Source organism: Dysidea avara, chromosome 9, assembly GCF_963678975.1.
Source record: "Dysidea avara chromosome 9, odDysAvar1.4, whole genome shotgun sequence".
Classification (NCBI taxonomy): Eukaryota; Metazoa; Porifera; class Demospongiae; order Dictyoceratida; family Dysideidae; genus Dysidea; species Dysidea avara.
Window position 1 is genome coordinate 13,806,418 of NC_089280.1, and position 17,358 is coordinate 13,823,775.

A 17,358-nucleotide genomic window follows, 5' to 3' on the forward strand; every position below is an offset into this window, starting at 1 on the left:
AGGCAAATCCCCCCCTCCCCTCCTTATGGAAGAGCCATGATTCTATTGATTGAAATATTAAACCTTGTCAGGCCTAAAATTTATATTACTCATCAAAAATATTATTGTTATTGCATGCAAATTCACCTGAAACCAACTACCAAAGCAGCTGTCAAATTGTCACCCAGTACCTTCATAAGTACAAAGTGCCTCTACGGCATCTGATATACCCAAGGTTCATTTTATACAAATAAATCAAAGGAAATTCCATAAAATTTCCCCATACAAAACTTGGTAAAATTATTGTGTTACTGGTGTTAGTCTTTTATAGCCTTATGTACCACTTTAGCATGGATGTTCAAAGGTACCGCTCAGGGTTTAACTGGCATATTGCCTAGTCAATATCTAGATATTACCCGGCAATATCATGGGAACATGGCTTGCTCGTGGCTTTGATGCCCAACCAGTTCAAAGATACGATATGCTTTGTTAACCAGGTGCCGGACTCACTGAGACAAACATGGATCTTGGAATGCATCCATGTATAAGCTATGCATTATAAAGGATAGGATTATGGGCCTGATATTGGTGCTCTTTAAATAGATTCAACTGAGACCAGAGCCTGCGTGACATTACCCTATTGCTCTTTTAGCATATCTAATACATCTGTGATCATATATTTCAAAATGTAGTGACTGTTCTATTAGAGTATATCAATCTTTAGTACTCTACCCTTAAAACCTAACAGTAGATATAAATTTAATGTAACAATTAGCATCAAGCAAGTTTCAGCTTCCCTATTACCTAATGCACAAAATAAAAGGTCACAGGAACAGGTGTCCTACAGACCTTCGCTTGTGCTGTACAGCCTGAATAATATGCTGACATCGTACTATGGTCAACGCTGGCATAATTGGTACAGATTTACTGACAACAATTCAAATTGAACAATTATTATTTCTGAAATTCTGTTGTACACCAAATGTGTTCATTGTTGATGAGATAGAGTTGTTAAGGCATGTAATGCTGTAATTGTGATTGTTAAGTGACCCACCAGATCATCCTCATCATCTGGGTCCATCACTATAGGGGAAATAAAAGCACAACATGTATAAGTGTGTGTGTAATATGTGTACAACTTAATGAGATCATACCAATGGATGTAACTGGTCAGGTTCACAGCAGAATAAAACAATCATAATGATCATTTACAAAGTATGCTAAGGTGGTTGTAGACCTTTTGGGTATATGTCACCGGCTGAGCAATATATCAGTCATTTTTTGTACATTCCTTGAATTTCATTGTATTGCTCCTGTTACCTATAGTAACAGAGGGGACAGCCAAAGTTTCATTGTCTCTTCTGATAATCGTCTTGGAGTTACATGTATAGCACTAGACATGGAATAGCAAGAAATTCGATTTGTACAGCAATAATACAGCAAATCAATCAATTATATTTTCACAACCGAAACAAGCTTTATCTGTTCATCATTAACTGGCAAATCCATTTAGGTATAGTGCTTATCCTGTATTCCTCCATGTGCACAAAAAAGGCTACTTTAAATTCAAAACTCTATTCTACTGCATTGTACCCCATAACTCACATGCCTTTTGTTGTACAAGCATGAAACAAAGACTTTCTTACTCTCTGTGAACCGGAGAACCCAATCATGTATTGTGTTTCCCCACTTACCGTACGCAAGGAAATTTTGATATCAGAAAAATTGACAAATCGGTTTAATTTGTGAAATTTAAATTCGTCAATGTTTGTAAGCGCCTTTAAAAGTACAAGTTTTGTCTATAATTTTCGTCAACAGTTTATTCGTCAAATCTGCCGAAGTGTGAATTCATCAAATTTTTATTTCCTTGCATACAGTACTGAAGCGATTAAAAGGTATGTAAAACTTTTTTATATCGCACACATATTTTTACCCTGTTTATTCAAATACATGAAAACAACTGGTTTTGCTCAGCCAGTCACATATAGTGCAAGTAGTCGTAGGAATAGTATCAAAGGGGTTAAGTGCCTCTAACACATGAGAGTTAAGTTTCTACACTTTAAGCAATTATTTACTGTATATCGTACTGTATAGTAGGGACCACAAAGAAGTAGGCGTGGCCCACAAAATAATATCACTCGAAAAACAGTCTCAATTTCCCCTGACGACGATGAGGCAGTATTTGTTATGTAAAAATAAGCCCAAAAAAGCTTTCAGATTGACCTGAAACGCTTTCAACAAGTAGCTACGGAATTTTGAAAATAATTATTTAACAGAATTTTCTACTGACTGACAAAGTAACTGACTGATGCCTTCAGACAAACGTAATTCTATAACGGCTAAGGCTAAGGGCTTGATTTTTTACTGTTCAATGTCGCTTCGGCCCAAGAGGTGCCTTTTGGTATACTGCAGTATGTACAATGCATTCTTCATGGACTTACCAGTGTCCTTCTTTGTGTCCAATTCATCTTTGCACGTGATGGCTTCACTTGATAACAAAAATCGTCCGTATTTTTCATAGTAGCGGCTATTTTGATAGCAGAGGAGCTTTTTGATCAGTTCTTGATTCGTACTACTGTGTAACAGGTTGAACATGGCCGACAAACAGATATTTCACTTTTCAGACAATAATTGATATAACTGGGGCATGCACCACCATTTCTTTCGGTATGCGTGGATTGCAGAGGTGCTTTTCAAACAGTTCTTGATTCAAAATGCTGCATCACGGGTTGAACATAGCTGACAACAAAGCATAATGAACACTTCACTTTTCAGAGATAATTGAGGTGTGCAACGCCATTTCAGATGCGGTATGCGTGGGTTCACTAGTCATAATAATTATTTACAAAAAAGTTAACAAAAAAGTACACAGAAAAAATTTGGAATTTTCAACTAGAGTAGGGACCATAGCACTTCGATAAAAAGTACTGAAACAAACTGGAGTAGTGCATGATATTAAATCACAGTAAAACAATAAGAAGTATTATATCCCTATTGTGCATTTCCAATCTCTAGTCCCTACTCTAGTTGAAATTTCCAAATTTTTCTGTGTACTTGTACTCTAATAAAACTCTGAAATTAAATTTCCACCTTGCTAAGTCATTACTATGAGGTAACCAGTCCGTGAAAAAACTACAAATAATTTGCTGGTATTCTTTGGTAGTTACACATAGTATAGAAAGTCAAAAAATTAGAATGATGAGCAATAACAAGAAAATGTCACTAAACACTAATCTTGATATTAGAGTGAGTTGCCTTGAATCTTGTAATAAAAAATTGGGCCAGCGACTTAAAAGTACTGTGAACAGGAGTGTAGGCAGAATTCAGACCATATAGGCCCGGACATCAATAATATAACATCAAACTCTAATTTAGGTATCATTCTCATGCTTCCAAAATTTATCACAATAATTGAAATCTTTGACCTAACAACACATACACATACACAATATGATGCACTCACCTTCCAACTTTTCCATGCTAGCATCACGACCTCTGCTCAATATCTGTAAAACATGTTGCACAATAATAGACTAGTACACAATACACTACACACTATAAGTACCTGTCTCAGGTCAAGTTGAGCTGTACCAAACTCCACACATTCTGCATTTGTGTCCCCTTCAATTGGATCACTGACCACGGTGAAGGTGATAAGCCTGTGGACACAACTAGTGCATAACATCGAGCATGTACCATGGTGACACACAATGAGTCATGATGACATACTGTGTCACACTTACATGTCATCACTATTGCCACCACTTAATGATGACAACAAGTGCTTCCTCAGGTCTGCTTCAATCTTGAATGCTACACATGACAAGAAGGTGTGTTATAACAAGGTAGAAGGAGTAGGGACATGGTATGGTATAAATTCTCTACAACATGGTATACAGGCTGGAATTTCTTGGTAGGAGCTCATAATCATCACAAGGTTCATTCGGTGCTTATATCATGACACATAAGTCACTTATAAGCTTCTGTTTTTGATAATAAACTGGTACAAACAAACAAAACAAAAACATTGCTTAGCTTTCTTGTAGGCACATAAAAGCAAACTTAGTGCTTTAGTGGTCCTGAATGATGGAGTGACTAGCTCAGTCTGTCTTGCAAAAGTTAAACAAAGCAATGTATTCAAACCTCCCAGCTAACATGGAATTAGCCTGTTAATTACTACTGTCATCCTTTTGAACACTAGATTTAAACATTACATAAATTTAATGAGATTGTAAAAGTATGAAATCCATTTATAATCTACAAAAGGTTGTACTTTCAAAACAGCCAACTAGTGTCTGATACAAACAGCAAGGAAGTAAAGGATTTTAATTTAAAGCAAACAACCAAATACTTTTCCTATAAGTCCTATTGTCAAGCAACGTACTTCTCCCACAATACCCTGGTGGGGATTACACACTTCCCCATATACAGGGTAGTGGTGACACACTTACAGTGAGTAGAGTCAAAGTTACAGCTGTGTCCAGGCAGGGGGAGGGGCTGAGATGAGGTCTCCAACTCATCATAGTGTAGCCCCATGAGGTCATACTCCACAAACATATGTTGTGTTGTCATGTCAACTGAGGCTGGGGTAGACTGCATTGTGAAACTGTGGATTGTGATCGTCAATATGGCCACCTAGTAAAATATCAGTGATAACAACCACTACCTATTAATTGTATAATTATAGGTCGTGACACTTGATCAACCAGTCCTGCTTACCTGTACAGCAGGTTGACCTGGTCTAGAAGGTTCAACTAGTGGGGTAGAAGTGACCGGGTTGCTATCTTCTTCATCACTAGTCCCATCCTCCTCCTCTTCTTCCTCAGCTGAAGGATGACTGCTTGTGAGCTGTGCAGTAGGTAAGTCTTGTAAACCACCAAACTTGGGTACTGTGTCATCGTGACGAAGTGTAGTATCATCATGATGAGCTCCTGACTGCCCTGAAGACATCAGTGGAGCTGTACACATAATATGCAAGTCAGTGGGACACTATATCACACAGACATAAAACACATGTGCATCTAAGCTTTAATCACTACCAATACAGGGAATCCCACATAAAGCCAGACTATGTCTATGCACCAGAGTGGAGGGACTCCAATCCTTTAACTACCATTTTGCTATGTCTCTATGCACAGCTAAATACACCTACAGAAAATATCATAATTCCTATACCTATGCTGTATAAGAGTATACAGCAACTTTCCAACACAAAAACACCATATTCTCCAACACAATACATTTACCATGTCAAGTAGGACCTAAAAGTGGCTCTATAATAATAATGAGGTTTCAGTTTGCCACACTACGTATTAGTTGGTTCACTATGCCACTCACTAATGGGGCTGTGTGAAGTCTCCTCAAACATGGTGTCCTCATCACCTGAGCTCTCCAGTTCTTCACTAACTGAGTCATCACCAGATGATGCTGCTGTGAGGTGCTCTGGTAATAACTGCTGCTGACCATCTTCCGGTGACTGGTGTTCACCCATATCTTGCTGTGATGTGACTGGAGTGAGTGATGGAGGAGTAGAGCTGATGTCACTCTGCATGTCTTGAGGGGTGTGGCTCTGATCATCTGTAGGGGTGTGGCTCTGATCATCCATGGGTGTGTGGCTATGATCATCTTTAGGGATGGGACTTAAACGATCCGTGGGTGAGTGGCTCTTTGGAGTAAAACTCTGATCATCCTTGGTTGTTTGACTACAATCATCTTTGGGTGTGCCATTATGATCAACACTAGGGGTGTGGTTTTTATCGTCCTTGGTCGTGCAACTCTGACCATCACTGAGGGTGTGGTTGTGCAGACTACTATGAGAAGTCACTTGATCAGTATTTTTATTAGCTGTATATACAGCCTCAGTCAGTAGTGGAGGAGTGGGTTGAGATGAAGTATATGAGTTGGTCCATTTTAATGTGACTTCCACAGTACCATTAGAACCCCCAGTTTCCTGTGGATCAATGACAGGTATAGCATGTAATGGTCAACATATTCAAGAAACCCCCTGCCACACTTTCAACACACACTCACCGTTACAAGCTGGTAACAACCCTGTATAGTATGGTTATGGGCTAGTGGTAACAGGGACACACTAGCCAATCCCATGTAATAAGTATCCTCAGGGTCCTTATCATCAAATACAAACACCTCCAGTGACTATGACAAACACAGCATGACCACTATCACCATGACAACACAGACCATATTCTCACCTCCCTACACAGGTAGTCATGGAGACAAGAGTCAGCAGGAACAGTGTACAACTTGACATCATCAAATCTTGGACTGGTGGTGTCCACTACAATGTCACTATCATGATCATCATTAGTATAGAACTTGTACACAACGTAGGGAGAAGGGACATGCCCTGGAAGAGATAACACATGTAGTTAGTACACACACACAGATATGGAATCAATACTTGTACTTAAGTATACACTACTTGTATTAACAGGTTGCCCTAACCTTTCATACGAGCTGTTAGCCCATTACAACCCACAATAGTTACTGATAGTGTGACAGTGTTACTAATTGGCTGCTGCTGGTGGGTAGGGTATTCCTCTAGTAATTGTTGAGCCTTACTCCTCCCCTGAATAAAATACGTTAGCAATGATGTGTAATATGACATCACATCCCCACCTGGCGTAGTCTAGCTGACTTTGTTATTGGTAACTTCAACATCATCCAATAATCTATACTACCAACCTCTGTAACACTGCCCCCTCCTGAGGTGTGATATAATAACACTGATTATGTCATTAAAACATTATACCCCAGCTCCTCACCAATTAGTGCTGCAGTACAGTACAACTTGTCTCCACTAGTGTGAATGATGTCCCTAAACTTCACCTGACAAGCACCAATCGTCTTGTGGTCTGTACCAAATGCCTGATGGAGTTCTAGTGTCATCTGGTTCTGTAAGGAATTGTGTTCTAATTACCATTCTTCCCACAGTACGACACACAATAAAGTTGTAATGAGTGTGCTCTCACCACCCCCTCCCCACAGTATGACACACAATAAAGTTGAAATGAATGTGTTCTTGCCACCCTCTCCTCACATTGCGACACAGAAGAAAGTGCATTATCACCATCATGTATCATGACTTGTATTAGATCAAGCATCAAAATTCACACATGTACAGAGACACAGACACTGATGCTATTTTGCACTACACATAGTTAAGAACCTTCTTCAGATACTTGATGAATGAATCATCCACTTCAGTGACATATTGAGAGGTGTGGTCAAACACTGGCCTACAAGGGATATATACACTCTTCACCCTCCTCCCCCACTCTGTTACACACCTGGTTCCCTCCATTACTGGAGTAATGGACAAAGCAAAGTCATAGAAGCCATAAGTGACAAACAGTGATGGCGTGGTAGTGTGTAACAACTTTATCATCTCTGCTGACAACGTCACCATAGTAACAGTAAAGAAGAAGACATTTTGTCCTCTCTGTAGTTCCACCCTCCCCAACTCATCATGATCCAACTGAGTAGTGACACAATCTACCACAATAGTATATACTGTACTGATACTCACGTCTGATGTTGCTGCTGTCTCCAGGTTAATGTTACATGACCTTGTCCCATATGCTATGTTGTGTAGTTGACCCTCTAGTTGCTATAGCAGCAAGGACCATATAACGTTACACTGCGCTAATTAATGAGCCTACAATATCACAAGTACAAAAGTGGCCACAATATAGCTACTAGTGACAATATTTATTGTTGCCAAGCATAGGAAATAGTAGCAGCAAAATTACAATGCATTTTGCACTCAGTTTTATAACACTCACCAAATTCAACAAGTGAAATACATTAATTGCAATATTGTATAGTAGGTAATTTTTGAAGAGTTTCTATTTGTGGAGATTTCAAATTCTTTCAAAATAAATTCCCAAGAGCTGTTCTACAAAAAAAAAAGTAACTAGCCCTTATATTACATGATAAAATTTTTTGCACAGACACGTAATTGCTCATGTGTGATTGTAATGGCTACACGGTATCATTACTGTGTAGCCAGTAAACAGCTGGTCCAGTACTCCCGTTGTTGGGAATTGATGCCTTTTTTTTGCAATTCTACTGTAGATGTAAGCATGATTGAGTCAGCTCAGGCTTGTTATGATTTGCTCCACTAGTCTTTTCTCCAGTTCATAGGGATGAGGATTATTCTATCAGTAAGTCAGTAGTTGACAACTATGCATGCATGCTTTTCAAAATTCGTGACATGAGTCATTTTATTTGAAAATCCACCTTCAAAATATGCTGCACTCTTTGAATTTAAAGCTTTTAAAATTCAGATTTCGCCTATTCTACAAAATTTTCTGCTTTAAAATAACCCACTATGTGGTAATGAATTGTGGTAAACTACATTGACTATCCTGACAGTTAATTTATCATTTTTTCCTTATTATTTTCCAAAAATATACCAATATGACCCATCACACATTTATCTCCACACACTAAACACTAATTCAACACTCATGATATCATTACTGACAATACTGAATCACAGCTGACCTTTATTCTACTGGTCTTGATGTCCACCATCTTGGTGGTCTCCTTTAGTTTCACATCACAGTCTAGTTGAGTAGTCACCATCCTCTTGTTTACCATCACCACCTGTGGAGGAGTAACACTACCACCAGTGACTAGTGACCATGATTTACCTCCTTCTTGTACTGGTCAGTGATGTTTTGTTGTATTGATAATAATTTCTTGTGTTTATCTAGTTCTCCTAACATGTCTGAATGAGTTTGTCTCAACTGAGCTAGCTCCATCTCCAGTTGAACTACAGTATGTATATGACCAGTAATTGTATAGTAAATACTTCATAGTGTTGCTAACTAAAACACCACAGTACAGATAAATATTTAGGTTTTTTTTATCAAACTAGAAACACAACAAAACATGACATACATTACCACTTATAAACAGCAATACTAAGAAATACCTTTAGTATCATCTTGTACTACCACTGGTTCATCAGTAGATATAGCAACACTGACTACTTGAGGTTTAGCCTATACAACCATAGAATACATACATGTTAACTATATGACCCCAATAAGATATTGGATGGTCAAGCATCATGTATGGGTCTGTGCTTTACCCAACAATTCTGGCTGTAAACAACATTGAGATACACCTGAACAAAACAGTCCTGGCATACAAATTCACAGCTCAAAACAAATCATTTTATGTACATAATAACAGTTTGATTAAGCTACCTATGCCTTACCAAACCAGATAGTCTATACATTGTATTGGGATGACTGAAAAGACGTTTGTAAGGGATCTGCCTGTGACACATATGGTGATACCGTATAGGCAGAAATTTGAACTTTTCACAAATTTCGTGAATGATGATAGCTTCATGAATCATAATCACAAACATGTATCATAAATCACATTTGACTGTGGCAGCAGCAAAATGTTTTGTTTATTGGTATACACTGTATCTCGTGAATAGAAAATGTGAAAACTGCATTATGCACACTTACACAACAATTTCATCCTTCTTATATGGTACATACACAGGTGTATTTTCACACAACTTGAGCACAGTGAAACTTCTATTATTAAAAACAACTGTGTGAGAATTAGTATTTAGATAAATGAACTCATTTAGATAAACGCAATTATAAACAGATCTAGAGCTCTGCTAAATTACTCTAATATAACATATGGTACATGGTCATTTAAGCAAATAGAACATACCTTATATACATGTAGTAAAGCCAGGTTCAAATAAATGCTTTGTCCTAAACAAAAGCCAGGGGACACTACCTTCTAAGGTTTACTACAGCTAAATTTGTAGAACAAGGTTTATTACAATTAATGAAGCTTGCAACTTGCCAAACTAATGTCAACAGTAGCTGCTACAAGAGCAAACAAAAATTATCAAAGTGGTACAAATAATACTCTATTAAAACAGTCACTTTGAAGATTAGGAATCTTTTGGATAATTGAGGTCCTACTGTACTTGGCAAATTGATTTGAAAAAGTTTCAAAATTTCTTTGAGATCACAAGATGCTTTACATGACCAACCTCCTCTGATACTAGCCCAAAGAGGAAGTACAATTACCACTTTCAACAGCTAATAACACTATTCATCTAAGATACAAGCCACATTTATTTATTTAATTGACAAGAAAAGAAAATAACAACATTAATTAAGTTAATAGGCCATTAGCCTCTCGTTATGTCCAGATGTACCTTAACAACAGCTACAGCTTTTTCCACTTCATCCCAGTCTACAGAACTCTCCTAGTAACAATATACATGTACCGAGCAACAAGACACACAGACATACCAACCTTAATAAAGAAGCTTATTTTACGCTGGAGATCTCCATTCTGCTCCTTCAATAGCTCACATGACATCTTCAGCTCTCTCAGCTCATTATCTAACTTCTCACTGAGTTCTGTGATCATAATAATACAGGTAACCATGGTTACTATATTGCTGGCTGTGGCAGCACCTCGTTCAACTGATAATCTATCCAGCAGTTGAGTCTTATCTCTGAGGCATGATTGTGAGGTTGTCTCTAGTTGGGTAATCCTGTCTTGTAATGACTGTAGTTGTAGTTTGTGATGTTGATCCTTCTCATTGTGGAATGCTCTATGATAATAACACCCCCAGTAATGGTGACACAGACTCAGTGGTAGTACAGTAATTCACAGACGCATGCACACACATACACGCATGCACGCACACACACACACACACAAAGCAAGCAAAGCCTACAGCAGCCGTATGAAACACAGCTATTGCCGCTCAGCGAACCAGCACTGTGCACCACTCAGACAATTGAACCTTGTCCAGGCAAATCCTCCTGGGGCAGGGCTAGTAACCCGCAGGAGGACTGTCCAGGTCTCACGGAGAGAAGTCGCGGAACCAAAAGTCCCACAACAACCGTAACACCACTAAGCAAAACAAGGACAGTTGGGCATAGTTAATACCAGGTACCCATTGATGTTACAGCTGGGTGGCTGCTTCCCCAGTTGATACCAGGCCACCAGGTCCCCATTTAAACAGCTGGGTAGACTGGAGCAATGGAAGTAGAGTTTCTTGCTCAGGGAAACAACACCAACACCAAAGTGGTGTAACCAGGAATCGAACCTGGGACCTCTCGATCACCAGGCAGATGTCCTAACTAGTTACCTGGCTATGCTGCCTCACTCTCACACACACACGCATGCACGCACGCACACACACACATACACAAACAAACACAGTGTACAAACCCAACAGGAATTATTTAGTGTTTGGATAACCACAAAGTTTATATCTCTGCAATTGGTGTATCTATGTGTGTGCACATGCGTGTGTGCATTTACCATCAAATAAATGCATTCAGTTTTGGTAACTCACGCTTTAATTAACTTCTCATTATTAGCTTGAAGTAAAGTCTTGTCAGTCTTGAGATCATCAATCACCTGTTGTAACTCACTGATGGCTCTCTGGTCAACCTTGTTAGTGTGTAGTTCTGACTGCAGTTGGGAGGTCGCCAACTGTTCCTGTAATAGATAATATAAATAAACCAAAACAGCCAAGCTGTGAAGAATAGTGTGGACTGGGTTTGAAAATTTGTGTGTCTTACAAGTGTGAAGGGCACACAACAGACAGGTACACTGTATTTATTGTAATGTTCATGTTGCATAACTCGATGCACCCTATTTACTATAAAACAAACCATTTAAATACTTCAAGGTAGGCTACCTCCCATACCAAATTTAACTATGTGTATATCCATCTTAATTTTGTCATGTTACGTTATGATACCCGATCACCACACACAACTTTTCTTACAAACAAAGCCAGCCGTCTCATAAAAATAAATATCTGATGAAGCACAAGAAATTATAAGATGACAAAAGTAACCAAGATCTCTAATAAAGCAATCAGCAAATCTAATTGAGTAACAAGACATAAAATCTTGCAGCTCTAAAAGCCATACCCCTTTGTGAAAAAACTACAGTAGATACAGCTACACTATACAACACTACAAGTTACTTGTTTCAACTTGTCATTGAGTTGTTCCATCTGTTGCAACACTTGAGAGTAACTGGACTTCATCTTGGACATGTTCTGTATACCACATGATAGTAGGGTAATCCCCCAACAAAATGGCTGCCGCTGACTTTCTCAGCCACAAGGAATTGTGACTGTAATGAGGTCAATTTGTTTCCTTTATCTCTCAGCTCTCTCTGAACTTTGATCAGCTCCACATCCTCCTTGATGTTACCCCTACAGATGATATCATGTGATACTGCTGCAGTAACTAGCCCCACCCACCTCTTAATGTGGCTCAGTTGTATCTCATATTGTTCTTGCAACTTCAACTTGTCTTGTTCGTAAACCAACTCCTTCTGACGGAACTGTAGTTACACCACATGTGATCATGTTAGCATAATGTGCTGTAGTCTGGGTGCACTAGCTGGTATACATACCATACACACTACGTACATACACTGTAACACGTACTACACATATGCACACATGTATGCACACACACTATACTATACACAGCCTCACTTCTTGTTGCTGTAGTTCCAGTTTAGCTTGCATTGCTGCTAACTCATTCTTCAGTTCCAGTAGCATCTCTTCCCTACAGTCAACGACTATATTAGTAATGAAGACAACAATCACCACTAACAGTTTCTGATTATCTCTCCTTGCCTCTTCTAACAAGCTATGCCCATACCTGCTACAAATAGTTACTGCTACTATCACTACTAGCAAGTCTTGCTACTAGTCACTGACTACTACTCACTTTGCCATTGCTGCTGGGCCAACCAGCCTGTTGTAATGGATAACAATAAACATAGCTACACCTATCCTCTTAATAATGAACACCAAAGAGATGAGGGCAGCCTTGTTTGATCCATGGCATAGGGGTTGTACTTGTCAATTAGGACTACAATGAACCTCTCTAAACTCCCAAAATTAAAAAATGCCTTCATAATAATGATAAACATTTTTGGTCCCAACTGGTCCAGTACATTTTTACTGGAAACATCTTCATTTAGGCCAAATATAGGTGGTCCCCCAAGTGTCCATTACTCTTTGTCACAATGTGGTGGTCATTATTAAGAGATACACCTTCACCTCTTGGTAGCTCCATCACTGGTTGACTTTCCTTTACGTACTAATCCCTACACACCAGAATACTATCAGGATACTAATAATTTACTGATTTACTGAGTCAGTCCTTGGGCCAACATGACTGTACACATTAGGTCGTCTAGTCGTCACCTCCATCTGATGTTTCATCACTAACACCTACATCATCACAACATTAATTAGCAAACTGTGTAAACTAATATATTGTGTAAGGGATCACAAGTTACACACCTTTGCATTGCCACATGTAACATGTAACTGACTAATGTCATATGGTACATGTCATAAGTATCTTAAGTGCCACAAAGTGGTGCATTAATCTGAGACTAGAGCAAGAATTGCTGCTCTGCTGGTAACAAAACGTTTCTTTAAACAATCAAAAATTAACTGTAAGTCACTCAATGGCACATTAAGCCATGCACCTAAAATACATATGGCACAGTTTTTGGTACTTAGAAGGTTATTGTGAGTTACAGCCACTCGAGTGTTCAATGATTGGCCATAACAAGTACATTTATAACAATAATCCTGTAATTTGGCACTTATTTTGTGATAGTATCCTTAGTCTTACATGTAGCTAGCCTATGTTTAGCCCTTTGCTGTATGAGATTCCATGTTACCTGACAGAAGTAGCCAGCATCCATATGATTTTGATGGCACACAATGTATAGAAGTGTGAACAGTGTGTCCCTCACACTACCCAGCAGCACTAGTGAACATTGATGAGATAAATGTTGTCATATTATGAAAAAATCATTGACAAAGATTATATTGATGGTGGGGCTTTGAAGAACTAATACAGGTGTCAAATGTTTTTGCTATAAAGTCATTGATCACCACAATTTAGTACTCAGTGTTGGGGAAATTACTTTTTAAAAGTAACTTGTCACATATTACTTGCAACTGAACTAGTTACATATTACCCATGTAATACAGTAACTATAATAATTACATATCTTAAGCTGTCACGTATTCAGCTACCACCTTATCACATGACATGATTGCGTTGTTGGACAATGTGTGAATCTTGGTTATAAGTAAGAAGCTGGTGAATAAGCTTCGGATTTATCACTTCGTTCTTGTGGTTAGGCGTTACTCAGTGGATTACTAACGAGATTAGCAACTTCGTTACTTGTGGTAATAATATTAGACTCGTTACAGTAACTTTATTACTTAGGTAACGTGCTACATTTGTAAGTAAAGTAACTTGAGTTATATTATAGCGTATTTCACTTAATTACCACAAAAGTAATAATTATTAAGTAACACGTTACCCCCAACACCGTTAGTACTACACATTACTCACCTTATTCTTTAACATGCTATTCTCCTGTTCCAGGTCTTGTAGTTTAGTCTGCATGTTATCAATCATCTCTTCTGTCTCTACATCTCGCAGTCTGTGTCCTCCTATAAGGATCCTAGTTGACAGTAGTAAAATGACTATACACTAACCAGTGGCCGCTGCTGGTCTAGTGGCTACAACGTCCCTACGATCATCTGCAGCTAGTTTTAGTAGCTTTGTAGCCATCCTATACTTGTAGTGATAACATCCTGATCACAACTGATAGTAACTCTAGTTCACCTTTTCATCTTCTCCTCTTGTGACTGGATGTGTTTCTTCAACAACTAATAACACAACAACCATAGCTGGGGTAGTTACTTGAAAATTTACTTCCATCCCATGTAACTAACTACATACAGTTATAATTACTTTCAGTACAAGTAAGTTACTAGCACAGTCTGAATTTTTCATAAGCTTGTTTGTTAACTTTGACATCATTCTACTCAGATATGCCTTGCCAAGCATTATTATTATATGTATATAAGTCCCAAATGTCAATTCCTTACAAGCAATGTGACCATTTCACTCAAATGTTCTATCTGTCAATCTGAGTCATGGAAACAGTACACAGAATGTATCCACAATTAGCCCACTCAATTTGACTGTAGCATTAAAATTTGGCAACAATATTATTACTAGTTACATAGTAACTAGTTGAATTTTGTTACTGAAGTAACTATTTACAGTCAAATCTCTATAATCCGACACTCTATGGGAGCCATAAATTATGCTAGTAAGAAGGTTGATGGATTATCAAGTCACCTCTGTAATCTGACATTGTACAGTGTTAAGAATTTCGTCGGATTATGTAGTAAACTACAGGTAAGAAATGATTATCTTTAAAATGAATCAGTCTTTAAGAATTTGCAAGAATTACAGCTATTTTCTGTTACATGTATGTAAAAGGTTTGATAGCTAAAAAAATTCTGTTGTTTTTAGTACTGCTATTATTATCTAATAGAGCATAATTTTGTGTAAGATTACACCACTCCAAATAAATTGTTTCCCATCCACCACCCACACTTGTTTGCTGTCAGCTCTAAAATATTCCATTTTTCTTCCATTATTAACTGGTTTTTCTTGCCTACTATGCAAGTTTGATCTTATAAGGTTGTCAGCTCACATATCAGTGTGCTATCAAATTCACATTTGTGTTATTCCTGTAGCTTAAAAAATGAAGGTACATGCTTTCAGGCAGTGGAAATGGTGTGACCACCCGCATGCAAAATATGCCTGAGAGGAAGACAGGAAACAGAGCCTTAGAGGTGTCAGGTTTTTTCATAGATATTAGAACCTATGGAGCTCTAATATCTATGGTTATAGTTTTCTATACACAGCTGTTGGTGAATGACAACTTGCTGGATTATTCAGGTGTCTGTTTGACTCTGATTAGGTTTGTCTGCAGAGGAGGTTGAACACCCACACGTGAGCGCATACATTTTGTATTGAAAGTTTAACCAAGCGCCCACAAAAGTTTTCACAAATACTATTCAAGAGTGCACTTCAAGTTTAGTCTATTCAGACGGTTAACTCCACTACTCCAGGCACGTAAATCGCTCTTGAAATCTACGGGGATCACATGTGTAAGCGTTTGCTGGGTGGAATCCATGTGTAATACTATAGGGACGCCTTATGTACGTGTGTTTAAGCACAATAATTGTCGAAGAAAGCAATGTGCATGCTCTCAGGGTATTGAAAAAGAAGAGCGGACGCCGCTAGTTTGGCCTCACAGAGAATCGAAAAGAGAATTAGAAAGTTGCACACTCGCCTTGCAATAAGAATTTGCTGTTCATCTTGAGAAGCACAAGGTAACGTGGTGTGGATATTGCTAAATACTTCTTCTATCACTTACTCCTCGTCACATATTAGAAATATGCAATTAACAGTAATAAATTTCAGAAGCGCTTGTATCGTGTCCAACCTCCTCTGGTTCGACTGTACCATCAACTCTGACGTCACTGACACCTGTACCAAGTTGGGGTTAGGTCCACCTGTTATATTAAACGTACCAAATTCTCTTCCATCAGTTTCAGTTGCTTGTCTTCAAGATCTGCACGCTCCATTTGCGCCACGGCACGACGCGCGCCTAAATCACGCACGTCACCTGCTGTAAACATCCATCTCAAAGTGTACTCTAAATAATGCACATGACACATACCTGCCATTTAGTTCACAACTCAGAAGGAAAATCTACATTTCTCGTGATCTCAAAAGTACCGTTGATATTGCTTCGAGCATTGCTTATCGTGTTCAACCGCGGGAAATACGAAATTCAGTTCGTAACCATAGAAACCGCAAGTACACGTACTGATGCGGCCGCCCTTCGATTAGAAAATTATTTTCTAACCGGATTTGCAGATGAGACTATGGAGTAACAAATCAATGAACAAGAGGTGTTCTGTCATGCTACAACCGGTCCCCCCAAACCAGTTGCAGCAACCATACTTGGTCCCCCCAGACTACTTGCAGCACCGCAACTTGTCCCCCCCCCCCCCCGGGACAACCTAGGCCGCCACAGTTGGTCCCCTTCTGCCATAAGTGGTCCCCCACTAACTTTATCATAGACTAGATCACAGGTCTTTGAGAAGGCCTAGGGCTAGACACAAAGTGCTCCACTGTGCCGACCTGCAGCTGGCTTCTTTTATGACCTTCCACTGTGGCCTTACTAGTATGCGTACGATTGAGATACTCTAATAGAGCAGTCAGTCAATACTCTAATAGAACAGTCACCTAACATCTGCAATTGCATTGGTACATTTAGCCTGCTAAGGATAGCTTGCAAATGAAATGCATGTGATCTTGTGACATAATCATGCCATTCTATAGTTCATAATGTAGCTACACCTGCGTTTTATCCATCCTGATCTTCCATTGCCAAAGGCAATGGTACAACAAATAC

General features: G+C 38.8%; 1 protein-coding gene across 3 annotated transcripts; it reads right to left on the bottom strand.

The window, feature by feature from the left end:
• Nucleotides 1–916: 916 nt before the first annotated feature.
• LOC136265964 (protein fantom-like) lies at nucleotides 917–16,774 on the bottom strand. 3 transcript variants are annotated; one of them, XM_066060900.1, is made up of 35 exons: nucleotides 16,618–16,774; nucleotides 16,469–16,566; nucleotides 14,700–14,743; nucleotides 14,570–14,646; nucleotides 14,424–14,524; nucleotides 13,196–13,276; nucleotides 13,103–13,149; nucleotides 12,768–12,794; nucleotides 12,651–12,698; nucleotides 12,530–12,602; nucleotides 12,290–12,372; nucleotides 12,136–12,241; nucleotides 12,008–12,082; nucleotides 11,366–11,511; nucleotides 10,473–10,612; nucleotides 10,309–10,415; nucleotides 10,208–10,258; nucleotides 8,942–9,011; nucleotides 8,658–8,779; nucleotides 8,509–8,610; nucleotides 7,529–7,609; nucleotides 7,290–7,477; nucleotides 7,169–7,238; nucleotides 6,765–6,894; nucleotides 6,619–6,704; nucleotides 6,445–6,568; nucleotides 6,192–6,346; nucleotides 6,010–6,135; nucleotides 5,317–5,929; nucleotides 4,699–4,937; nucleotides 4,431–4,614; nucleotides 3,723–3,792; nucleotides 3,545–3,638; nucleotides 3,443–3,485; nucleotides 917–1,062 (listed from the first exon to the last, which is right to left on the bottom strand). In XM_066060900.1, the coding sequence occupies exons 1-35, from the start codon at nucleotides 16,622–16,624 to the stop codon at nucleotides 968–970; spliced, it is 3,903 nt and encodes a 1,300-aa protein (XP_065916972.1). In that variant the 5' UTR covers nucleotides 16,625–16,774; the 3' UTR covers nucleotides 917–967. The 3 variants fall into 3 exon arrangements, with proteins under 3 accessions (XP_065916972.1, XP_065916974.1, XP_065916971.1); XM_066060902.1 differs by having other exon boundaries at nucleotides 4,699–4,919; nucleotides 12,651–12,701; XM_066060899.1 differs by having other exon boundaries at nucleotides 12,651–12,701.
• Between the last annotated feature and the right edge of the window lie 584 nt (nucleotides 16,775–17,358).